Below are 26,855 nucleotides of genomic sequence, written 5' to 3'. Positions count from 1 at the left end.
AAAGAATGATGATGGATTAAACCCAGATCAGTTGACTGGGGGTGAGTGCTTGCAATGTTCAACACTCCGTCCATCATCCCCTTTGGTTTTGCTTCAGTCGGTACAGCAGCCTTCTATGTAGTCACTCTAAGAGGTGTAGGAGATCCATGACCCACCACTCCGGAGCATGGAGATTCATTCTGGCTTTCAAGCTTGAGGATCACTGTTGCCAGTAGGGGAATCAGAGGAAAGGCACAACAAAATGTGCTTGACCAGTCATTCCACGGGTCATTCCTCAGTGTGCCTGGCTCGAAAATTCTCAAGGCGAAACTTGGGGCGTTTCTTTTTTCTCCGTCTGCAAAAAGATCTATTTGAGGAAACACCCAGTTGCAAAAGATGTCATGAAGAATGGAGTAATTTCATACCCACTGGTGATTTTCTTGAAAGCTTCTGCTGAGTTTCTGCTTGAGCATTCTGGACTCCTGGTAGATGCACCACTGCAATCCTGAGATTCCTGAATATTAGCCATTTCCAGATTGTTCGTGCTTCCAGAGACAGAGGTGTGGATTTTGTTCCTCTCTGCTTGTTCGGATAATGTATTGAAGTATTGTCCATCTGAACAAGGAGACAATTCACCCTAAAAGATGGGAGAAAAGCTTTCAGGGCTAGATGTACAGCCCTGAGCTCCAGAAAGTTGGTGTGGTAAAACTGTTCCTTCTGAGATCACATGCCTTGAATTTGTAGATGGGCTATATGAGCACCTCAACCTGTAAGCGAGGCATCAGTCACTATCGTTTGGGTCATGAAGTCTTGATGGGAAATCATTCAATTGAGTAGATTTTCTGATAGGCACCACCAGCTGAGTGATTACTCGGTCCTCACATCTTCCTGAGAGCTGATCCTATTGATCTTCTAGGCACTGTGCTAGAGGCCACCTGTAAAGATGTGCATTCAGGTTCATAAAAATGCATGATGCCATTGATCCCCGGAGAGAGAGGAGTCTTGTTTTGGTGTTGGATGGGCTATTGGCTTCAGACTGTGAAATTTCTGAAGGAAACACTTTTGTGTGTACTGTATCGAGGACTCCACCCAGGTACTGTAGGGATTGAAATGGGGTCCAGATAGATTTGTTTTGATTCAGTCCCAGATGACTGAGTGATGACATCCAGATGATAATGTTGACTTGCTTGTTGATACAAAGATGCCTTGATGAGTCAATCATTTCATTTTTCAGAGGTGCGCTGCTATACCAGCCGTACATTTGGAGAAAGTCTGTAGTGCAGATTTGAGATTGAGTCAAAGGACCTTGTATTGGTAATGTATGTATGACGTTACAACGCATACTTTTACAACGCATACCTTTACAACGCATTTTTTACAACGCAACATCCATTACAACGCATTCCATTACAAAGCATGCCATTACAACAAATTTTTAAAAACTACCTTTACAACGCATTACCTCCTCGTCAGCCCTCCCCGTCCCAGTCCTAACTACATGAGCATAGCTCCTCCCACCAGAAACTCCCAAGCAACTTGAAACCCATCCCTTCCCTCCAGGCCACACCCATACCCTGAGGCATATAACCCTATGACCTGCCAATCAACAACCTGTTTGTTTTTTCTGCGGAATCACTTCCGAGCAGTCTTCGTCTAGGGGGGCACTGGATGTGACCTTTGGCCTGGCTGGTCAGGGTCTTAAGCCTTCTGGGGCTACCCTCAGCCGTTGGCTACGTTGGGCTGTGGGTGCTGCGTATGAGGCCTGTGGTGTGTTGGCTCCTGGGGCTGTTCGGCTAACGTCGACTCGGGGGGTGGCGGCTTCCTGGGCTTGTTTTCAGGGGGCTTCCATGGCTGAAATCTGCAGGGCTGCTACCTGGAGTTCTCCGCACACCTTTATGTCCCATTATCGTTTGGTGGTTGGGGGGACTGATTCTGCTGGGTTTGGGGACGCTGTGTTGCGTTCTACTCCGGTGGTGTGACTTTCTGTGCTTTAATAAAGTCTGTTTTTTGCTACTGAGTGAAGCCGATTATTGCTTTGGTATCTGCTCATGTAGTTAGGACTGGGACGGGGAGGGCTGACGAGGAGGTAATGACCGGTTACTCACCGGTAATATTCATTACTCCGAGTCGTAGCCCTCCCCGTCCCAGTCCAGGTTCCCATCCCTCCCTCCCTGTTTCGGCTTCTTGTGCTTGTTGGGTACAGGTTGTTGATTGGCAGGTCACAGTGTTATATGCCTCAGGGTATGGGTGTGGCCTGGAGGGAAGGGATGGGTTTCAAGTTGCTTGGGAGTTTCTGGTGGGAGGAGCTATGCTCATGTAGTTAGGACTGGGACGGGGAGGGCTACGACTCGGAGTAATGAATATTACCGGTGAGTAACCGGTCATTCCATTACATCGCATACTACTTTTACAACGCATACCATTACAACGCATAACATTACATTGCATGTAAGGTAAGTATTGGATAGTGTAGGGGTAACAATTACTATTCTAACTCCAGGGGGATGCAATAGTAGGGTAAGTGTTGTATAGTGTAGGGGTAAAAATTACTATTCTAACTCCAGGGGGTGCAACAGTAGGGTAAGTGTGGGATAGTGTAAGGGTACTATGTGTTTTAATGCTATGCGTTGTAATGGTATGCAATGTAATGACTGCGTTGTAATGACATGCGTTATAGTGGTATGCGTTGTAGTGTCATGTGTTGTAATGGTTGCGTTGTAATGGCATGCGTTGTAATGGATGCTGCGTTGTAAAAGTTTCATTGTAATGGTAGTGCGCTGTAATAGTTGCGTTGTAAAGGTTGTTTCCCATCGGTAATGGTCCCTTCTTACAGTGACCTTGGGAATTTTCAGTTTCTTGGCTTTCCGGATGTGAAAATAGGCAACTCATAGATCTATTGAACATAGCAAATCCCCCTAATGGAGTTGTGGGTAGATTAGATGAAGAGCCAACATTCAGAATTTTTCTTTGCAAACCCACTTGTTCAGCTTCTTGAGGACTAAAATGGGTCTGTACTTGTTTTTCAGTCCTTTCTTGTTCTACAGGAAGTAACGTGAATAAATTCCCATTTCTTTCAGGTGAGACAGGACCTTTTCCACCACATATTTCTGCAAGAAGATGGAGACTTCTTGTTGCAGTTTTTCCCAACGGAAGAGGGAGGGTTTCTTCGGTGGAATGGATGATGGAGGACACTTGAATCTGAGGCAGTATCCTTGTTCCACAATATTCAGAAACCATTGGTCCATGGCTATTTTTTGCCACTCTTGTAGATATGATGTTACACTTCAACCTACCACAGTTGTTAGTAGAGAAGGGCGAGGATAAGTCTCGTTGTTTGCCACTGCTTGGTTCAGTTGCTTGCTGCCCTTGACTGATGGCCTTGTTGCTGATGTCTTTGTGGCTGTTGAGATTGGTGTTATTTTCCTTGAAGTCAACGAGGGGTTTGAACCCACTGGTGGAATTATCCGCAGTCATAGGGCTTGTAGTAATGTCTACTATATTCACATCTTTTCTCAAATCCAACAACTTTCAGTGTGTCAAACTCGGATTTCATATGAGACATCTCATTGTCAGCATAAGAACAAAAATAAGGTGTTTCCTGAAAGTAGCAGGTTCATAGTTCGGTGCTGGGCTCCAGGGTCAAGCCTGTCTGTCCGAGCCAAGAAGAGCTTTGAAATGCTAGACCATGACAGCAGCCTTGCGGTGCTAGTGTGGAGGAATCAGTTGCAGAACTGATGATCTGATTCAACACCATCATGTCTTCATTTAAAATGTTTTGGAAATCCTAATGTTTATCTCTGGGAAGATCTTCCAGGAATTGTTTAACATAATCCCAGAAGAGTCCTATCATAACACCCTAGGAGAGCAGTTGTGCTAGCAGCTTTCATCAAAACAGCAAGGGTCCTGCCAACAGAATCACATTTTTTACTTTGCTTATCAGGAGAAACAGTAGATGATGAAGATGTGGCATGTAGTTTCCAAGCAGCTGAGACAGTGATGGAACCTGGTTTAGGATCTGAACGAAGAAAGGAGGGATTCTGATCCAAAGGTCTGTATTTTTTCTGCAGGCGCGATCTTGTAGCCTCATATCCATTGGTGTCAAAAAAAGTTCCATTGCTGGTTCTAAAAGACTTGGAATGATAGGAAGTAATTGCCTTGTTTCAGAGGTTTGATGGAGTGTTTCAAAAATTAACAACGTGAATGTTGTTGGAGTCGGTAAGTCAATATTTGATTCTTTATCAACTCTACTGAGAACCTCCTGGAAGGTGTTTGGATCATCCACAGGATATATTTCCGCTGGAGGTGAATCTATTAAAGTTGGTGAGTATTGTCCTGAAGAGGAAGTGGTATTTTGAGATAGTGAGAATTTTGAACTGGATGAAAACTATCTTCTCTGCCTTTAGCATGAACGTCTGGGAGATCTTGAGCGACGATGGTGGTGGGATCTCTATCTTGACCTTGAACTAGACCTATTGTTGCAAGGTTTAGTGTGACAGGCTCAACACCCAGGGTGTTTTGGTGTAGGTGTCACGGGTACATCGTACTGTGGTGGCAGAGAAGGAATGTCTGGCGGATCTGGCAAAAGAAGTACAGCTGGAATCGCTGGTTATGGAGGAGGAGGCGGAGAAGGAGGAGGCAGAGAAGATGAAGGTGGAGGAGAAGTGGATTCCATAAGAGCCTGAGGAAGTTTTGGTGAATCTGGAATGGTGAATGGAGAAGTTGGCCAGGATGGACAAAAGGCTTGTGAGTACTCTGAGCAAGATTCTGATGGAAGTCTATGCACCTTGATCGAAGAAAGCCACTCTGCTGTCTTGGTCAGAGAAGTTGTATGATGTCTGGACACTGAACCATGTCTCAAAGTCGTATGGTGTGTCGACGTTGAGGGACCTCTCGACATCGATGGTGCTCTCCTCTTCGATGTTGTGTATGTTATCAACGTCAAACCAGCTCTTGGAAGTGAGCACGTAGGTACTATACCTCTTCTCGACGTCGATGTGCTCAACGTCAAACAGGAGAATCGTTTTTTAACAGATCTTCTCCTTTTGGATCTCCCTCCGCGGGAGTACTCATAGCGTGACCTAGGGCCAAGGAAGAGAAAACAACATCTCTTCCCCTTTCAGAAGTCTCTGCAGCCATGGATTCTTATCTTCGGCGGTGCTTCACTTAGCAATGGAGGCAAATCTTCTCTCTCTCCCTGGGGAGGGTCTTGTAGTGCCGACACGTTTGGAGTCCTAACAGTCTGGCAAACAGAAGATACAAATCCTGTTTGGCTCTGTTTTTTGTCATTTTCCTATTACATTCTGGGCATTTCACAAAAAGAGATGGCATTTGGCGAAAACATTTATATATTTCCTGTCAGGAAATTATGAGAAAATACTTTATGCCCTAAAGGACGTCGAGTAAATCAATGTGAGAGAAAAGTGAGAACTCTCTGAAGAAAAAATCTTTTTAAAAAGCTGATCTCTACTCTAGGATCCTGTCAACAGGAGCCAGAAAAAAGAGCTGAGTAAACTGCTAACTGCAGGGCATGATGGGACACTTGAGGTCAAGGGGCCTTTAACGACACAGCGTCCTACTCTCATTGTTTTAAATGCTGCACCCTATACAGCTACATTTCCATTTATTTGGTATTTCCCTATCTCTCACTTTAAAAAGAAATAAAAAGAGTTTGTGAAAGAAGATTTTTTTTAAAAGTAACTGTTCAATTATTTCTAGTGACTTTGAAAGAGTTATGTCTTTTTTCTTCCAAATTTCAAAGTAATGCAATGTAATTGGCAATATAGTCTGTTTTTAAGACTGCAACATTTTACATTTGTGTCATATGTAATTCCTGGCCTTTCCAAAATAAGGCAAAGAAAATGTGACTTTGAAAGACCTGCTCCGGAATCTCCGTACATGGGTGGTACTATTCATTGCTTATGATTATCACTGGATATTCCCTAGGAGAGAATGTTCAGAGTTAATGTTCATTTAAAGGAGGACTCACTCACACAGGTAGTGCAATAGAAATCTGAGCTATAGCAGCTTCTGGGAGGAATAGGTGTGCTTAAGACTCCACCTCAATGGCAGCTGTTTGGGTGCTTTTAAATGAGGTGGATGTGCTACTAAATGTACAATGTTATTTCAGGCCTATGGTAGTTTTACACTGTAGACTGCAATTTTAATGTGACAGGGATTTCCAGTCTGATGACAGGGAATGATTCAAGCATGTGAATAGATATTAGATCAAAGGTTGGAGAAGGATAAATTGCTTACCTGAAATCATAGTTTTCTTCCAGGGAAATACCCATCAAAGTCATAAGGACAGAAAAGGCAAAACAATGCCCAAATTACATCAGGGTTTTCATTTAAAAAGCCCCATAACTACTCAACATTTCCGTAATACAGCAAATAAGACATTAAAGTGTAAGAACACAGCCTATATTTGAAAGGAACAAACAATGGAACGGAGGTCAGTGTTAACCAATAGGCTCCATTGTAAACAGAACATAGAATACTGGCACCGTGACTTCAAGACTTCACAGTACCCCCTGCATCCTATCATGCCCCACAGGTGACAGTTAGGTCAGGTCTTTATTTACAGTGACATGAACATTCAGAATATTAACAATATATTTGCGGTGGCTTTTTGTATTCATCCGGGGAGGAGGGAGGTTGCTCTGAGTTAGATGAGTATTCCCCGGAAGAGAACAAGGATTACAGGTTAGCAATTTATCCTTCTTTTCCAGGGGATACTCATCAATAGTCATAAGCACTGAATCAAGTAGCTAGCCCACCCCACACACATGCGGACGATTAGAATAATTTAATAGCAGTTCGAAAATAAATCATCCAAAGAGTTTTCTTTGAGCATCTGACTGAGTGTCAGAGTCAAGACAATAATGCTTAGCAAAAGTGTGTACCGATAGCCATGTTCCACCTTGCAAATTTCCATGATGGGTGCATTTCAGAGCAGCAGTAGCCACCTTGCCCCTCGTAGAGTGAGCTTTTGGTTTCGAAGGCAGGCACTTATTGGATAACTGTTAGGAAAGCACTATACAAGAGATTATCCACCTAGAGATGGGTTGCTCAGAAGAAGCTATACCAGTTCTCATTGGACCATAGTCGATAAACAGGAGGTTAAATTGTCTGATATCTTTTGTTTTGTTTAAGTAGAACTTAAGGACTCGCTTAAGATCTAATGAGTACAAAGCCCTCGCCACTGATGTGGAAGGGTTAGGGAAAAATGTTAAAAGAGAAAGGTCTGATTAATGTGGAAATCAGAAATCACCTCAGGAAGAAAACCTGGAAGTGTTCTCATGACGTCCTTGTTTGAATGAAATACCAGATGGGGCTCTTTAGCAAAGAGCCTGGATGTCACTGACTCTATGTGCTGAAGTAATAGCAAACAGAAAAGCTGTTTTTCAAGTAAGGTGATGTAAGGAAACAGTGTGTATTGGTTCAAATGGGGGGCGGGGGGTCATTAATTTTGAGAGCACCACATTGAGTTTCCACGGAGGGGGAGGTGATCTTACCGGGGATGGTATACCTTCTTTAAGCCCTTCAAGAAATCTTTGACCACAGGCATTTGAAATAAGGAAACCTGCGTGGGAGACTTTCTGTAGGCAGTAATGGCTGCAAGGTGTACCTTTATAGCTGAAAACTGGAGACCAGTCCTTGCTAAATGTAGAAGATAATGTAAGATTACACTTTCTCGGCCCAAAATTGGATTATGACCATTCTGGGCACACCACAAATAGAACCGTTTCCACTTGAATGCATATGATTTTCTGGTCTCAGTCCTGTGAAGGACCTAAGTGACCATACTGGAGGAACTTAAGAGCCGTGTTGTCAGGCGCAGTGAGGGCATGTTGGGCTGGAAAATCTGTCATCTGAACTTGCAAAGGAGATCCTGTCTGTATGGCAACCTCTTGACTGGTCTTTACAATAGGAGTAGCAGGTCTGGAAACCACCACTGGCAAGGCCTTTTCGGTGATATAAGAATTATTCTGGTCTTGGACCTGTAGAGCTTGTTGATCACTGTAGGAATCAATGGAATAGGGGGAAATGTGTAGAGAAATCTCCCTGACCAGTTTATCAAAAGGGTATTCCCCTTCGTTCCTGATTGGGAGAACCTTGATGTGTAGTCTTGGCATTTTTTGTTATTTTCCTCTGCAAACAAGTTGATTTGTGGTTGCCACCATTCCCAAAAGATGTCTTGTGCGACAATTTGTTTAGAAAGCATTCATGAGCTTCAGCAAAGTTGTGACCAATATAGTCTGCCTGGGTGTTTAGTGTGCCTGGCAGGGGGATGGCGGATATTGTCAAACCCTTCGCAATTAGCCACTTGCAGATGGAGTGTGCTTTGAGAGATAGTGGACAAGACCGAAGTCCTCCTTGTTTGTTCAATTAAGGCATGTGGTCAAGTTGTCTGTTTGAATCAGAAGAGAGCTTCTCTTCATGGATGGATAAAAAAAACTTGAGAGGTGGACTGTCCTCAGCTCTAGCATGTTGATGAGGTACAGCTGCTCATTGTCCAACCAAAGGTCTTGAGTTTGTAGAGTGCCCACGTGACCTCCCAAACCAGGAGGAAAGCATCCGTAATAAGAGTCTGTGTGGAAAGTTCCTAGTAAAAGGGAACTCCTACCATTAGTTGCTCAATCTGCATTCGCCACGTGAGGGACTGTCTGACATCTTGTGCGAGAGCGCCTTTGTCCTCCAAGAGGTCCGAAAACTGAGACTACTGATCTCCCAGAGTTTGTTGTAGCAGCCTCATGTTTAACTTAGCATTGGGGAAAATAAAGATGCAAGATGCCATCGACCCATGCAGACGCCACTTGTCTGCCCAATGGATGAGGAGTGTGGGGGAGAGTGTAACATTTCATACTGATTGAAGATAATCTCTCCTTCGGAGAATACACTCTTGCATGTTTTGGATATAGAGACGCTTCAAGGTAGTATATGTTTTAAGTCGGTACCCATAGACTTTTTGAAGTTGACTTGTAAGCCCAGATCATGTGGGTTTTCGAGGTAGATCTAAAAATGTTCCTGCGTTAGCGATGAGGAGTAACATTGAATCAGCCAGTCGTCTAAGTATGGGTAGACAAATATTTTCTTCCTCCGCAGATATGTTGCGACTACTGCCATGCATTGTGAGAATGTGCGAGGTGCTGATTAGAGCCCGAAGGGCAATATCGTGTACTGGTAGTGTTTGGATACTGGGAGGTCCAATGTTTCCTGGCAATCTAAATGTGAAAGTTGGTATCCTGAAGATCAATGGTGCACATCCGGTCACCCTGATTGAGTTGGGGTAGATCTATTGATGGGCAAGCATCCTGAACTTCTCCTTGAAGATGTACTTGTTCAAAAGTCTTAAGTCCAGAATGGGCCTGTACTCTCGATTGGGCCTTTTTTCTGGACCAGGAAGAATTGGGAGATATTCCCAGTCCCTTTTGAAAGAATGGTCACTTTATGGCTTCCATTTGGAGAAACATGTCTACTTCATTTTACAATAAGGCTTGTTGATGACAGGTTGTTTTCCTCAGTGGGATAGCAGGAGGGGACTTGAAGTGAGTAACCATTTTTAACAATATTCAAGACCCACTTTCACTTGTTATCTTGCAATCATCCAGGTGTTTGACAATACTTTCCCCATCGGGTCGGGGAACGGAGAAGGGGGAAGCAACCACTCATTGCTTGTGTCTTGGAACAGGATGTTGGTGGACGAGGAGCTCCTCTTCTTCGAGCTGGTCGGCGGGTATGGTAGCGTGACCAGCTTTGGTGTTGTTGTTGCAGTACCCAGTGAGGGGTTTGAACCCTCTGTTGGTAAGATCGTTGATCATAGGGCAGAACCCGCAGTGGGATTCTTTACTCTTCTCGAGGCCCACTGCCTTAAGTTCATCAAGTTCTGACTTCATTTTCGCCATCCCATCATCCACGTGTGTTCCGGGCAGAAAATTTTCTGTGAATGGTACACTTAGTAGTCTGTGTTGGGCCTCAGGTTGCAGGCCTGTAAGGCGGAGCAAGGAGGAGTGTCTTTAACAAATCCAATAAGAATATCTGTGAGATGCAAAGTCAGAAGCATCCGCAGCTGCACTGGTGACCTGGTTTGCAACCAGGCTGCCTCTTGAAGAAACTTCTGAAAATCTTGCCTGTCCTCTTTTGGCAACTTTTCTGTAAATCTGGACAGCAAGTCCCAGAGTGATCTGTCATACCTCCCTAATAATGCAGAGGCACTGGCAACCTTCATAATGGACGCAGACATACTGCACATCTTTTTGTCTAAAGAGTCGATTTGTTTGCTGTCCTTATCTGGGGGCACTGTCAATGATCCAGTAGGATGCGTTTTTCTTGCGGCCGCTACACTCACAGTATCTGTAAGAGGATCAGATCTCTGGAAAAGCGGGTTTTGGTTGGGAGCTTTGTATTTTTTAAGGATACGTGATGGTTTACCCCGTAGAGATGCTGGAGTCAGAAAAATGTGCATCTCAGGCTCCTATAGACCTGGAACCAGAGGTTGCAGAGGTGAGGTTTCAGAGGTGTGGATTGCGCTCTCTGTAATAGAGAGTCTCAAATATGACTGATGATGAAGTGACAGGTGCCAGAATGTCAATATTCAGCTTCGCTGCCCCTTTGATGAGTATATCATTGAACGTGGTGAGATCATCCACCAGAGAAACTCGCCGGGTTGAGCCCGATAATGTTGGTGAGTAATCTCTCACCAATGTGTGAGAGGTGGTGGACCAATAAGGAGTTCTGTACCTGTCTCGGCAAGATCTAGATCAGTGAGGTCGTCGCGATCTGGATGGTGACCTCTGTGTGGTGCCTAGGACTGGATGTCTGCCTCGGTGGGGTCGTGGACGGGGATCTTTGTCGTTGCGGGCTCTTAGATCCTTGTGGAGATCTTGTTTGTACCTGAGTAATTGAGGATGGAGCCTCAGGAGAAAATGTAGAAGGAGGAGCACGTTTCGGCAGAGGTGTATGTTTAGAGACCCTGGATGGTGAGTAGGTCTGAGAGTAGTCGGACCTGGACTCTGATGCAGGTCATTTTCTGAGACATTGTCGCCAACAGGGATATATATATATATATAAACTGAAGCATGTGCTGGGTGGACACTTTTGCTGACCTCACTGAAGAAAGTGATGGGTGGTATTGCTGCACTGGTGCCGGCCTCACTACAGAATGTGATGGGTGGTGTGAGAAGTTGGCCTGATATATAGTGCTCACTATTCTAGTGATCACTATGTATCAGTCCAAACGACCCTTATTGATGATTGGTTGTAAGTCAACCTTATAGACCAGCTATCCTAGCAGCATGGACAAGAGCAGTCTTTAGGCTAAACTCTAGAGGGCGTGTTAAGCCAGCTGTTATACCATCACATATACCCCTTGAACACCAAGTGAAAGGACACCACACAAGTTGTTATAAAAATAAAGTATATTTATTAATAACAAGTCTACCCTGAACTCTTTATGAGTCAGGGAGCTAAGCACAATACAAAACTCTTAAAAAAATACTGCAAGTTGCACAATTAAAACAAATGCCCGAGGGGCACAAAAAACCATATACTCTAAAAGTGGAATGCGAAATACTAGCAGGTAAGTAACACGATCCAGAGGCTTCAGGACCGCTAGGACTACCTTACTGGACCCTAAGGTTAGGAGCAGGAGGCCTAGGGAACTCGGGTGCAGAGTGTGAACTCTTACGCGGGATGCGGGACAAAGTCTATGGATGCTAGTAATTCTAAAGTTACTGTTTCCGGACGAATCCGACTAGGTAGACTAAAATCGAAAAAGGATCCGGACACTAGGATAGTGAACATACGCTGGAGCACTGAAATGCTCGGGTTACGTAACCCAGGGGCTGCGGCTGCATAGGGTTCAAATGACATCGGGGATCCTCGTTGTAGTCTATGGAGCCTGAAAGAAGATGTTGCTGGCAGGCGACCAGTGAAGATGTTCGGTGTGATCCAAGGCTGGATCGGTGATGGAGACGACCTGAAAGCAGAGGGGACTCAGTTCTCAATCACTAGCCAGTGATTGTATGGGCACCAGGATGGCACCGGATGAAGTCACCGCGATCAGGTGAGTGGGTGACGCTGGACTCTGCAGTCACACGGACCGGGAGGCGTTGTCGGCGACCAGGCTGGAGGTGTGAGCTGTCCCACGATGGTGTCGGCTGTCGGCGATGCTGGATCCAAGATTGGGGCAACAAGCCTTGGCAAAGGCAAGCCCACGCGGTGGAGTCAAAATGGCGTCTGGAGTGGACCAGGAGGGTCCAGGGCACTTCTTGTTGAACAAGGAGCAAGGGCCAGTCTAGAGGACCTATACCAGCGGTGAAAATGTTGTGGTACTTCGTCAGGAGAGCCACTAGCCAACGGGCAAGTGACCGGACAACTTGGCAAGCAGCCAAGAAGCAGAAGGGCCCCCACGCAGATCTCGTGGATGCTGGGGGGCTGGACTTCGGTGCTGGAGCTGCTCTGGGTTGGGGCTTCTCAAACCCCAGTGCACTCACTCGAGGATCCCTCGGCGGTCGTGCCGGTTAAGCGTCGTGCAGGTCTTCAAGATAGCCGGTCCCTCAGGTCTCGTCGCACCCATGAATGTCAGCTGGGCTGATGATGCAGGTAGAGGTCAGAGATGGCAGGGAATCCGGGTCTCGTCGAACTGGTCAGTCTTGATCCGGAGGATGGACGTGCAGCAAACCGCAACCGCTTAGGTGGTGCCTGCTGGTGCAGGGTGGCTACTCCTTAGCCACAAGGGAGAGTCTTCAGAGAATGTCAAGAGTTCCTTTCGTGGAAAGTAGTTCAAGATTCAAGATTATCCAATTTGGGAAGGGGGCCCGCTCCTACCTTTATCCTAAGAAAAGGGGCTGGCACGCGACTAGGTCCTGCTCATGGGTGGGACCAGGAGGGGGGTGGTTACACCCCTCTCCTTTGTCCGGTCTCTCCCAAGCTCAGGGGCTGGGGTGCCCCTGGAACTGGTTTGAGCCGGCATATGCACAATGAGCACCGGGGTGCCACTTGCAGTCACCTTCCTCTCAGCCCTGCCTACCTGGGATACACAAAATCCTGTCTGGGATGGTGCTGGCACCGCCCCTGACAGGGAACCCTTTGTCCGAGCCCTCCTTGCTGGAAGGAATCCCAGCAGGAGGAGGTCAGACTTGTGTCTGTGGTGGCAGCATCCAGTTTGTGATGCTGAGGCTCGAGTTAACTTTAACCGGGGTTCACAGTTACATACATGTCGTGTCCCTCTAGAAGGGTGGAATGCTAACCCCGTCGCCAGAATTGGCGAGGGGTTAGTATTCCAATAATGCTATGCCAAAGTTAGCATTTGACCGCGAGGTACATAATGCACTTAAGAGTATATGGTATAGAGTTATCATGGAACAGCTATTAGGACTTGGTTCCGCAAGCTGCAAATGGGCTCAGCTCATGCCAGAGCACCATCTCACATCATTCCAAGCACTCTGCCTTCAGGATTGATAAGGCCTGCCATAGGAGTGACTGATAGGAATATATGTGTCCATTTTAAGGTTAGATATAGGACTACTATATCTAAAGCAAAGGGTGATTACACCACCTTGCCCCAGCTGTCGTGCAGCCAGTTGTGTCAGATTTGGATGGCCAGCCAGGGGTGGCATAATACATGCTGCAGCCCCTGGTAGGCCCTGGGTACACCTATGCCGTGGGTACCTATAGTACACTGTACAGGGACTGATAAGGTGGCCCAGTATCCAATTAGATATGTACCTAAGGTACATGGAATCCATTTGACAGAGAGAGCAGTGGGCCTGGGGTCCTGAATAGCAGGGTCCCAGGTCAACTAAGTCGAAAAACCAGTACAACACCAGTCAAAAAGTTGGGGGCAACCATAGTCAGACATCCACCTTCCTATAGGTGGGTGCTGGCACTGACTTCAATGCACAATGTGATGGTGGACATTGGCACTGCTATCAATGCAGAATGAGATATAGAGGCCCTAGAAGTTATCGCATTGCAGAAAATGGTGGGTGGACTCAGGTGTTGACCTCACTGCAGAATGCAAGGGGTGGGCCCTCACCCATTGACCTCACCAAGGAATGTGATGGTGGGTCCTAGTGCTGACCTCACTGAAAAATGTGATAATTGGCACTAGCACTGAACTCACTGTGAGAGGTGATGTGTGGACCTGGCAGCTGACCTCACCGAAGATTGTGATGGGTGGGATCTTGAGCAGAATATGAGGGGTGGACTTTGGTGCTGACCTCACGGAAGAATGTGATGGGTGGGATCTTGAGCAGAATATGAGGGGTGGACTATGGTGCTGACCTCACTGAAGAATGTGATGGGTGGGATCTTGAGCAGAATATGAGGGGTGGACCATGGTGCTGACCTCACAGAAGAATGTGATGGGTGGGATCTTGAGCAGAATATGAGGGTTGGGGGGCGTAGCTATGGTGCCAGAGGAAATGGATGTAGTTCCGAGGAGCTCCGTCGGCTCGTAATCGCGACGGGAGACCTCCAAGTGCCCACACCGCCTTCCCGGACTGCAACGCCGCAGCTTTCAACGGCGGAGTACCTGCTGCCTTCATAGAGGTCTCTTTGGCCAAGCGGGGTGAGCGGTGTTTTATTCCGCTTTCTTGCCCTCTGCGGGTCGCACCAGAGACGCGACCACCATTTTAGATGCCTTGACGCCTGGTGAGCGCTGCGCACTCTTTGTCTCACGCTACCTTCAGACATCGCGCGTGTGATACTCCAACTTCACTTTAGGCTTGGAATGTATGCCCATATTGATGGATAAATGGGATAATGGAAGTTTCCTGCACTGACTGATTCTTTTGCTGTTATCAGCCTAAAGTTGCATTTTAACCGCCGTTTTGAGGTGTTTTATTCCTCACTGGCTTATAAGTTATGCTTCTCCTTATGCTACAAGCTCAATATGTTATTTTCCTCATAAATATGAACTCGTAGAAGGTGACTTTTTTGCATAAGTTGAGGAACTATTTATTTCTAGAATTGAAGAGTGAACACCTCTCTGCTCCATTACTGCTCCTCTAATGCACTGTTTATTTTAAACGTCATAACTCTGCTTGCCACAGTTTTTAGTCAGTGTTCATCAAATTTCGTAAATTTTTTATCCTCCAGTGGTAATACAGCTTTCATTTTTGTGGTAATGATGTTTTGACTGTGCCATTCACAAGCATTTTACTATAGCATTCTGCTTCTACGCTTGAGGAATTTTCAGCTTTAGCTTTTGAGCTTTGTTTCATTTCCATATCTAATCCTCAATGGCAATGCCTCGTTAGAAACGAAATTCTTATCAGCAAAGTAACGCTGCCAACATTCCTTTGGAGGACATTAACCCTTTTAGTGTTTTACAAGAGAATATGGAGGATACAACAAATGATACCCCCACCTTAAAGTGCTCCGCTCCTCATACTTCTCGTCAAAACGCCAACATTTCTCCCAAACTACCTTCACCCTCTACTTCTGCATCAGGGATACGAGTTAAAACAAATCCGCCATCTCCGACCAACACAGCCTCTTCTATCTCTAAGGAACTTCTGCTAGAGGAAATTTGTTCACTCGAACCCTACATGACGGAAATTAATTCTCGTCTTCAAAGTCTCGAAGATAACTGGTCGCACACTGAACAAAAGGTTGAACATCTTGAAAAGACAATTGCTTCAGTTCAGGTAATCACTAACCAGGTTCCCTGTATGCACAGAGAAATTCAAGATCCCAAACAACAAGTTGAAAATTTAGAAAATCGAAATAGGCGTAACAACCTACGCATTTACTGGCTTGCAGAAGGTCTTGAAGGATCAAATGCCATATCCTTCTTTCAGACCTTCTTACCTACGCTCCTTGGTCTTCCAAGCTCTCCAACTTTGAACATTCAGCGAGCACATCGTCTGGGTCCATCCTCTCGTTCATCTACTTCTTCTTCTTCTGCAGCAAAACCTAGAGGTGTTATCCTGTATTTTTTGGGGTATACCGATCTGCTCAGGGTTCTTCAGGCTGCCAAGCAGAAAGGGAAGATCACTTGGAATGGTTCTAATCTTTTATTTGCACTAGATTACGCCAAAATTACTGCAGATCATTGCAAGAAGTTTCTGGAGATGAGCCCTGTTCTTCGGTCCTTAAATGCTCGCTATGGCTTATTCCACCCATGCCTATTTAAAGTGACTTATAACAATAAAACGACAAATTATTAAGACCTGCGATGCTTCAACAATTTATTGACTCTTGTAGAAATGAATCAACTGACATCCATCAAGCATAATAGTGAACACATTTACTCTACCTATGGAGCGATGTTTCGTCATGATGTTCTCCCTTAACTCATACCCACTGTATCTTGTATTTTGTACTCTGTATTTTGTGCTCTGAGTTTTGTATTTTATTCTTACTTGACTTTGAGTTCTGATGTTAATATTATCTCTTTTTTGTTTCCTTTAGACGCGTTTTGTGATTCCTTCATCTATGTATCTTCACGTTTCACTTAGAGGTTTTTCTCCCCTTGCGCATTCTTACAGAGTCCTTGGTCCGGTGTGCTGCTTTCCTCATGTGGTTCCACCAGCCCCAGTCTCATCGTTTTCTTGTGGTATGTCTTTTTGTCGTCTTTTTTCATTGTCAATTGTTTAAATTGGATTACTTTCTTGTTCCTTGTTTCCTTGTCTCTTCGATGTTTTCTCCCTTGCTTTTTCCCTTTTCCTTTTATCTTCTTCATTTTTCTACATTCTATCATACTATTTATATCAGTACTTTTCTTTTACTTCTCTTTCTTATCTCCTTATTCCTGAGTCTCTTTCACAATCTTTTCTTTTTTATTGTCTCTCACCTAGGTAATAAGAATCTGAATTCTTATATGGTTCGCATATAGAATGTTCATGTTTTATGTCATGACTGCAATTCAACTGTTTTTATAATAACTGTGCATGTTTTCATTTTAATGGTTTACTTTTAGAGTTGTAACTTGTAATGTTAAAGGAGTTAATAACCCCATAAAAAGACAACGCGTCTTAACCCATTTAGCTAGATGGAATGTTGATGTTGCTTTCATACAGGAAACTCACCTATCAGAAGCTGAAGCATCTAAACTGAAAAGAGGTTGGCTGGGACATGTTTTCTCTTCACCAGCCTTAGGAAAGAAGAATGGTTCATCTATTTTGTGCCATAAAAACTTCAGTTTTCAGTTCTACATCAGGAAAATGATCTTGAGGGTCGTGGGTAGTTGTTAAATTTCTTATTGACCAAATACCCTTAGTGTTGTTTAATGTTTATGCACCAGTTAATATTGATAATACGTTTTGGACTCAGGTATCCGACAAACTTATTATGTTTAATGATGATAATTTTATTTTTGGAGGTGACTTCTAACCAGATTCTTGACCCCATATTAGATAGACATTCTTCTGTGAAATTCTCCAATACCAAGATGCACTCCCAATTCAACTCTGCCATGCGTTGTAAAGCTTTAACTGACATCTGAAGGCTTTGTAATCCAGATCTACAGGAATATACTTTCTATTCTTCCCCGCACAACTCACAATCCAGGCTAGACTATCTCTTCTTTAGTAAACCCTTATCTCAGCTTGTCTCTCACGCCAAGATTGGTTCTATCCTAAAATCAGATCATGCTCCAGTTTTTGTAGACTTTGATCTGTTACCTTTTTCCCCTCATGCTGGTAGATGGCGTTTTAATAACGCATTATTATCAGATCCTAATTTCACAAGCCAATTCACCTCTTTTGCTTCTGAATTCTTTTTTTTTTAACTCCATGCCAGATTCTTCTCCAGTAATGATTTGGGACTCTTTTAAAGCTACTGCTAGAGGGTTTATTATACATTTTGTTTCACGGAAATAAAGTTTTTGGAAGCCAAAAATACCCAGTTATTAGCCAAGATTAAACAACTTGAATATTCTTATTATTGCTCTAATTCTGAATCTTCGTTAAAAAATCTTATTGAGGCAAAAATCTCTTTTAATAAATCTTCTACTGAAGCCGCATCCTCTTATCTCTTAAAAAGTAGTGCCCGTTATTATGGTGGCCAAAATAAAATGGGCAAATTACTTGCAAATTATTTAAAGATTTGTCGTGAATGGACCGAAATAGAATCCATACGTAACAATTTAGGAGTTTCGCTATTTAAAGATAGTGGTAGATGAATTTGTGTCACTTTACAAAAATGTATACACACCAGAGCAACAACCGACTTCAGATGCACTTTCCTCTTCCTTCCAATCGATAAATTCTCCTCCCCCATGTGATACTGATTTTACCTCATTAAAATCAGCCATTACTTTGTCTGAAATTAAACATGCTGTTACAATACTGAAAAGGGAAAAGGCTCCGGGTCCTGACGGATTTACTATTGAATTTTATTCTCATTTTGCGTCCTTATTACCTCCTCATCTTTTATTACTTTATACGTTTTTGTTAAGGAAGGTTCTTCTTCAGGTTCTTTTCAAGAAGCTGTGATTTGTTTAATCCCCAAAGAGAACAAAGAACCCGCTTTTTGTCAAAATTATCGTCCGATCTCCTTGGTTAACTTAGACTATAAGATTTTCGCAAAGATCCTCGCTCTCCGTATTGATCCCATTTTGCCTAACCTTATTGGCCCGGAACAATCAGGTTTTGTTAAAGGCTATTTGTCCTCAGATAATTCCAGAGTTTTCTTTAACATTCTAAGTAAAGCCTCTTCTCTCGATTATCCCATCGCTGCAATAGCATTAGATGCTGAAAAAGCATTTGATAGGATCGGTTGGGATTTTATGTTTCAAGCACTTGAATGGATTGGGTTTCCGACTAAACTAATTTCTCTTATTTTTTTGTTATACTATGGCCCTAAAGCCTCTATTTTCGTTAATGGGAAAACCTCTGAGTATTTTCCTCTTTTTAGAGGAGTCCGTCAAAGCTGCCCCTTATCTCCTCTTTTATTTATAATTGCTTTAGAACCCTTTTTAACAAAAATTAGGTTAGATGATAGAATTACTGGTTTTGATCTTGACAGTAGTCAGTTTAAAATGTCTGTTTATGCAGATGACATCCTTCTATATTGTTCAAATCCCTCTACTTCCCTTCCAGCTTTTTTTTCCCAAGTTAATACTTTTTCCCAATTATACGGATATCGCCTTAACTCGGACAAATGTGAAGTTCTCCCATTGAACATTCTTTATCTAAAACAAGGTTTTATCTCTACTGGCTTTTCTTGGAAAACATCTAAAAAAAAGTACTTAGGTTTATGGTTTGCTCCTACTATCCCAGAAACCCTAAAAGAAAATGTTGATACTCTTTCCAAATCTTTATCTGTTAATATTGATCGGTGGCACGTGCTTTTTCTCTCCTGGTGGGGTCGCCTAGACACTCATAAGATGATGCTTTCACTGTTAATTCTCTACCTTTTGTCTATGATACCTGTTCATATTCCTGGCTTTTACTTTAAAAAAATGGATTCTCTATTAAACAAATTACTTTGGAAAAATAAACCACCGACTAGCTCTCAATGCTCTTAAAGCCGACAAAAACTCTGGTGGTCTCAAATTTCCAGATTTTAAATCGTATCATCATGCTTTGTCTCTCAGACAATTCTCGCTGGCTTTCTCCTGATCAATGTGTTCATCCTCCACTTTGATTGAATATAGAAAAACATTCTCCTTTTCACTTTAATGAATCTCTTACTTTTTCTAATAATATTTATTCTTTTCGTTTTCAAGTTATGTCCCATACACGTAAAATATTAATACCATTTCTTCCGTCCTCATATCCTTCATTTTCCTTGTTGAACCAGCAACCTATTTGGTACAATCACTTATTATGTATCAAAGGTCGTACAATTCATTGGAAATCTTGGAGACTTAAAGGTTTCATTTGGATTTCACAATTAGTTCTTAATAATTCTCCACTATCTTTCTCAGATCTTCAATTAAAATGTTCTTTACCCTCTTCTTGTAAACCTCAATATGACTTACTTCTACCTCCCCTCTTGCAATACCTTCTTTCCTTACCGCCAAGCCCTAGTATTCCTTCCAGATGTTCTAATCTTTTTCCTTTACTATCTATTGATACATCAGCCTCTTCTCTATATAGAAATGTGTTTTTCTCCTCGGACAGGACAAAGGGGAAGGCTGAATTGGCTTGGAAAAAGGATCTTGCAGAATGTTGGTCTATTCCATTTTGGGATAAAATATGGTTAACAATTCATAAAACATCAAGAGCGGCTAACACATCTCAGACTCTTTGTTTTATATACAAACGCCATCTTTTCACTCCAATAAAGTTAGTTTCTTTTTCTACGGATTTATTACCATCCTGTTGGTCATGCAAAGCTCCTTCTGCTGACTTAAAACACATGCTTTTTGAATGTCCCTCCATATCCCATTGTTGGTTTCTAGTTTAGTCCCAAATTAATACAATTTTCCACACCCTTATCTCTTTTTCTCTCTCTAACATCTTTTTGGGTTCCTTATCACCTTCATGGCGGCACTCAAACCCTAACCCCTCATTGATTGATTTGCTATTAGCAATAGCCCTTCATTTAATAACTTCTAATTGGAGACAAGCGGATAAAGTTTCTTTCAGAGCTTGGTGGAATGCGGTTTGTTTTCATCATAGACTGGATACAAGCAATGTTACACATATATCTTTATCCATTAAAAGAGACCTTTTATGGCTCCCTCTATCCATTTACCTAACGGATATAGCTTCAACTTCCGCTGTTATAGTTAATACTTCGGATGAAGTTAGGACACCTCCATAAATCATTTGTTGTCTTTTTAGCTTGGTTCCAGATAGATCATTTGGTATTACTCCTTTTCTGTAGTTTATTAATTTTGTATTTTAATCATTTAAGATTTCAGTATAATTCCTAATCTCCTGGTTTTATGTAATAGAGATTAAGGTTCTCGTAATACTTTCCCCTTCCCCCTCCTTTCTCCCTCTTTTTCCTTCCCCCTTTTTTCTTTTAACACTGATACATTTTCATTTATTTCATATTTATAATATTTTTACATTGTGATTTTTCTTATATGATGTTTTATTACTTTATTGTCACAATCTCTTCTTCAAAAAACTTTAAACTTAAAAAAAGAATATGAGGTGTGGACTATGGTGCTGACATCACCGAAGAATGTGAAGGTCGGACCCTGGCAGTGATCACACTGCAGAATGTGGTAGCATCACTGCAGAATATGATGGGTAAGCCCAGATTCTGACCTCAATGAAGAGTGTGATGGGTAAGTCCTGGCACTGACCTCACTGAAGAGTGTGATGGGTGAGTCCTGGCACTGACCTCACTGAAGAGTGTGATGGGTGAGTCCTGGCACTGACCTTTCCTCAGAATGTGATAGGTGGGTCCTGACATTGGGCTACCCCCAGATAGTAACATTTAAAGCTGGTTAGCTCCCATAAACATTTCTCAAACATACTCACCATAGGTAACTGCACAGTAGCTCAGCACTCACCTTTTCTGCCTTCGGTCCAGGAAATCCCTAAAATGAGTTAGAAATATGCTGTGAGTTTACTGTTGATGGCACCATGCCCTCCCAGTGAAGACAGAGGAACAAACCCAAATCAATCTGACATAACCACAGTCTGCTAGAAAACACAGTCAGCATCAAGCCCTCTGCCTGGTGGACTCTGCAGAGTGTGTGCTGCACATCAAGAGATTAAGGAGCTTCCAGCCTGGGTCTTGTGTTGACACCTTGCGTGCTGCACATGGTCCGATCTCTGGCCTCAGCTCACCATCCTACTCTGGAGAAACCCAAAGAGTCTGTGAGGCTAACACTCGTGTCCAGAGACCCAGCGAGTGCTGTACTATCAACACCAGACACTCAGAGTGCAATGTATTTTCCACACCAGCCTCTTGAGACTGTCAAAGTGAAGCGCCTTCAACACTACTGTCCTGAGACCCGAGAGAGTGCAGTATTTCCAAAACCCACCAGAGCCCAGAGACAGGGAGAGGTGTAATGTTAACAGTGGTGTCTAGAGGCCAAGAAAGGGCGATGCAGTTTACACTAGGGCCCAGAAACCCAGGAAGTGCTGTATTATCAATACCTGAACGCAAGATTGGGCTGTATGAAAAGCACCAGTGTCTTTACATGCAGAGTGCTGCGCTATCACAACCACTATTGTTCAGAGACCTAGAGTGCTGCACTATCAACACCAGTGTCTAGACACATAGAGAGCGCTGCACTATCAACACCAGTGTCTGGACACATAGAGAGCGCTGCACTATCAACACCAGTGTCTAGACACATAGAGAGCACTGCACTATCAACACAAGTGACTAGACACATAGAGAGCGCTGCACTATCGACACCAGTGTCTAGACACATAGAGAGTGCTGCACTATCAACACCAGTGTCTAGATACATAGAGAGCGCTGCACTATCAACAGCAGTGTCTAGACACATAGAGAGTGCTGCACTATCAACACCAGTGTCTAGACACATAGAGAGCACTGCACATAGAGAGCGCTGCGCTATCAACACCAGTGTCTAGACACATAGAGAGCACTGCACTATCAACACCAGCGTCTAGACTCATAGAGAGCGCTGCACTATCAACACCAGTGTCTACACACATAGAGAGCGCTGCACTATCAACACCAGTGTCTAGACACATAGAGAGAGCTGCACTATCAACACCAGTGTCTAGACACATAGAGAGCGCTGCACTATCAACACCAGTGTCTGGACACATAGAGAGCGCTGCACTATCAACACCAGTGTCTAGACACATAGAGAGTGCTGCACTATCAACACCAGTGTCTAGACACATAGAAAGCGCTGCACTATCAACACCAGTGTCTAGACACATAGAGAGCGCTGCACTATCAACACCAGTGTCTAGACACATAGAGAGTGCTGCACTATCAACACCAGTGTCTAGACACATAGAGAGCACTGCACATAGAGAGCGCTGCACTATCAACACCAGTGTCTAGACACATAGAGAGCGTGTCCAGACACATAGAGAGCACTGCACTATCAACACCAGTGTCTAGACACATAGAGAGCGTGTCTAGACACATAGAGAGCGCTGCACTATCAACAACCACTATTGTTCAGAGACCTAGAGTGCTGTACTATCAACACCAGTGTCTAGACACATAGGGCCCGATTCACAGAACTAGCTTAAGACAAAATCCTAAACTTACTACCTTTTTGGTATTCACAGAAGGCACTATGGACCCGATGTAGGTAGCCCTTTACCGATCCGAAACGGCCGAAAATACCGATTTTCGGCCGTTTCCGATCGGTAAAGGGCTACCGGGATGTAGGGGCACATTTTCGGTAATTTTACCGAATCGGTATCATTACCGAATCGGTAAATTTACCGATTCGGTAATATGTACCGAATCGGTAAAATAATTAACGATTCGGTAATATTTACCGATTCGGTAAAATTACCGAAAATGCAATGTAGGTAGGCAATGTACCTTCTGCACATGGCTTACAGAATCGGTATTTTACCATGGAATACAAATCCATGGTAAAATACCGATTCCGGTGTGCATGCACATGTGTGCATGCACACCTATGTCATGTGACAGGCAGACCTGCCCTTAGGGCAGGTATGCCTGCCACATGGCACCTGTGCCTGTTTTGGGGGTGCCAGAGGGTGTCAAAGTGACACCCCCTGCACCCTTGTGAATTCTTTAATTACCGATTCGGTAAATACCGAATCAGTAATGCCTAATCATTCCTATGGGCTTCAAAGCCCATAGGAATGAATGGGCATTACCGATTCGGTATTTACCGAATCGGTAATTAAAGAATTGCTAAGGATTCGGTAACGAATCCAGATGTTGGGACCTACATACCATTTACCGATTTTGAAATACCGAATCGGTAGGATTCGGTATTTCAAAATCGGTAAATGGAATTTACCTACATCGGGCCCTTACTCATTACGGTTCTCACAGAAGTTAGTAGTAAAGTTGGGACTTCTAACTTTAGGACTCCTAAACTGAGAAAAATCCAAACTTTAAGACTTTCGTTATTCACTGAAGGCATTTAGGAGTCCTAACTTCTGTAAATACCAAAATAGTAGTAAGTTTAGGATTTTGTCTTAAGTTAGTTCTGTGAATCGGGCCCTCTGTCACCCGCCCCCTAGCTGCAGCTAGGTCACACCTGCTGGGTCTCACTCTAGAATGAGACAGACACACTCCTGATGTTCTGTAGTTACAGGTTTCATATCAGGAGCCAGAGGAGACCAGGGCACCCTACAGGCGGGAGCCTCTGGGGGACTGGTCAAAGTGAGACAGAGTCACTCACCCGGCAGGCTCCGTGGTCCTTGTTTTGTTGAATGAAACAGCGCACGGAGTTGTATTTTTGTTTATTATGTTTCATTCATTGCAGGAGTTACCCCTGTTTGAGAGTTGAGCCTGCTTGGATCCCGCCTCCCTGAAAGGCTGTGCGTGACACACGTGTCCTGGACCTGTGGGGCCTTCCATGCCACCCCCTCCAGCCGCCCCCGAGCAGCTTTCTGTACTCCTGTAACACCGGCTCTAGCGCTGCAGTTTGGCATCGAGGCCCGGTGTAATTTTAGCGCTAGTAAACAATGGAAAGAGCGCAGGAATAGAAGCATCTGCTGCTAAATTCGGAGCCCTTTTCTCGACAGCAGCTTGGGTGGAGGCCAAAGGAAGCATCTGTCAGGAGGGATGGGGAATGGGGGGGGGTGCACGAGCGGGCGCGCGCCCTGGCCACTCACCTTGAAGCCGATTGGTCCTCGCGCGCCAGGCAGGCCTGGCAGGCCCGGGTCCCCCTTCTCGCCCTAGGGTATAAAAAGAGAAGACAGAGTATTGGGGTGTGCAGACGAGTTTCGGCTCCAAGACGCCCTTTAAAAACCAAGGGTTGGGTCAACTCAGAAAGACCCTTTACAAACCACAGGCAGGGCGAGCCACAGGACTAAACAAGGCCTTCCATTGTATGGGTCGAGTCTGCTATTAAATCCTAGCAAATACTGCCACCAAACAAGCATTGGCAAAGTCAACAGGTCTCTCCTATACAGGAGCCATTGGCTTTGCCAATATGTTTTAGCAATGTTGTACAACAGAGTGGCTGCTGTTCGGCATGGCTAAAAGTTAGTAGGGTAAAGGAGAGCGGCGTAGAGTGGAGTGTAATTAAGTGGACTGTTATGGACTGGCGTAGAGTGGCGTGAAGTGGCGTACAATAGACGTGTGGGGCGAGGAGAGGAGTGAAGTGGAGTATCATGGAGAAGCGTACAGTAATGTGAAGTGACATGGAGGGAGTAGTGTGTCATACAGCGGAAGGGCGTAGAGTTGAGCACAGGGTTGAGTAGACTCGGGAGTGGAGTGCCATGAGTGTCGTGGTGTGGTGTAGAGCAGAGTGGAGTGGCATAGAGGGTGTTGCAAGGAGAAAAGTGTTGTAGAGTCGAGTGGCATACAGTGGAGTAGATTGTCATAGAGTGGAATGTGAGGAGCGGAGTAGCGTGTCATAGAATAGAGTGGAATGGAGTGGCATAGAGAGAGTATTGTAGAGCTTCGTAGAGTGGAGTAGTGTCGTAGAATGGCATAGAGTGGAGTAGAGTGGAGCAGAGTGTCAGTGGAGCAGAGTTTTTGGAGTAGAGCACCATAGTGTGGGCTGTTGTAGAGTGGAGTGGAGTAGAGTGGCCTAGAGTGAAGTGGCGTAAAATACAGTGGTGCGGAATAGATTGGCATAGAGTGTAGTTGCGTAGAGTGCATTGGTTTTGAGTAAATTTGTGTAGAGTGCAGTGACGTGGAGTAGCGTAGAGTAGAGTGCAGTGGCATACTGTAGAGTGGTGCAGAGAAGACTGCAGTAGGGCAAAGTGCAGAGATTCAGAGTAGAGTGGTGCGGAGCGGAGTAGAGTAGCGCAGAATGAAGTGGCATTGAGTGGAGTGGAGCAGGGTATAGTGCAGTGGCATAGAGTGCAGTCATTCAGAGTAGAGTGTCAGAGTGCAGGGTGGTAGAGTGGTGCAGAGAGCAGTGATGTAGAGTACAGTGGTGCAGAGTCGAATAGAGTGGCGTAGTGTGCAGTGACATAGAACCCAAGGGTGTAGAGTGGCGTAGTGTGCAGTGACATAGAACCCAAGGGTGTAGAGTGGCGTAGTGTGCAGTGGTATAGAGCGCAGCATCTCAGAGTAGAATGCTGTAGAGTATAGTGGCGTAAAGTGCAGTGATGCAATGTAGTTAGCATAGGTGCAGTGGAGTAGAGTGCAGTGGTTTAGAGTACATTGGCGTAGCATAGAGAGCAGTGGCGTAGTGTGGCACAGCATAGAATCAAGTGGTGCAGAGTGGTGTAGAGTGCAGTGGCATACCGTGCAATAGCGTAGAGTAATTTCTTTCAGACTACAGTGTCATGTAGTGGAGAGGTGCAGAGTAAAGTGATGCAGATAAGAGTGCAAGGGCATAGAGTAGTGGTATATATTGTAGTGGCATACAGTAGAGTTGCCTAGAGTAGGGTGGCATTGGGTGCAGTGGTGAAGAGTGCAGTGGTGCATGGTAAAGTGGGGTAGAGTGCACTGGCATAGAGTAGAACGGTGCAAAGTATAGTAGAGCGGCACAGAGTGACGTTGCGTAGAGTGCAGTGTCAAAGTGCAGTGACACACCGTAGATGAGGGACATAGAGTCCATTGGTGTAGAGTGGTGCTGAACAGAGTGCAGTGGCATAGAGTAAAATGGAGCAGAGTAGAGTGGCGCGGAGTACAGCGGCGCAGAGTAGGGTGGCAAATAGTTCAGTGGCAGAGAGTGCTGTGCTGCAGAGCAGAGTGTCGTAGAGTGTAGTAGTGTAGAGTAGAGTGGCATAGAGCACGTTGGTGTAGAGGTTAGTGATATACAGTGCTGCAGAGTAAAATGACGAGTGCAATGGAATAGAGTTGAGTGTCATTGAGTGCAGTGGGGTAGAAGGCGTACAGTGCAGTGGTGCCCA

At 44.4% G+C, this 26,855-nt stretch overlaps 1 protein-coding gene across 1 annotated transcript in view; it reads right to left on the bottom strand.

Moving 5' to 3' along the window:
• COLQ (collagen like tail subunit of asymmetric acetylcholinesterase) overlaps positions 1 to 26,855 on the bottom strand; it is a 367,702-nt gene that overhangs the window by 144,603 nt on the left and 196,244 nt on the right. The window contains exons 7-8 of the mRNA XM_086942196.1: positions 24,657 to 24,719; positions 21,404 to 21,430 (exon numbers count right to left, since the gene is read on the bottom strand). Of these exons, the coding sequence (XP_086798322.1) occupies positions 21,404 to 21,430; positions 24,657 to 24,719 (90 nt within the window). The remainder of the gene's footprint in view (positions 1 to 21,403; positions 21,431 to 24,656; positions 24,720 to 26,855) is intronic.

Source organism: Lissotriton vulgaris, chromosome 10 (assembly GCF_964263255.1).
Source record: "Lissotriton vulgaris chromosome 10, aLisVul1.2, whole genome shotgun sequence".
NCBI classification, from domain to species: Eukaryota; Metazoa; Chordata; class Amphibia; order Caudata; family Salamandridae; genus Lissotriton; species Lissotriton vulgaris.
Note: the sequence above shows the minus strand (reverse complement) of the source record. Positions and strands in the feature narration are given on the sequence as shown.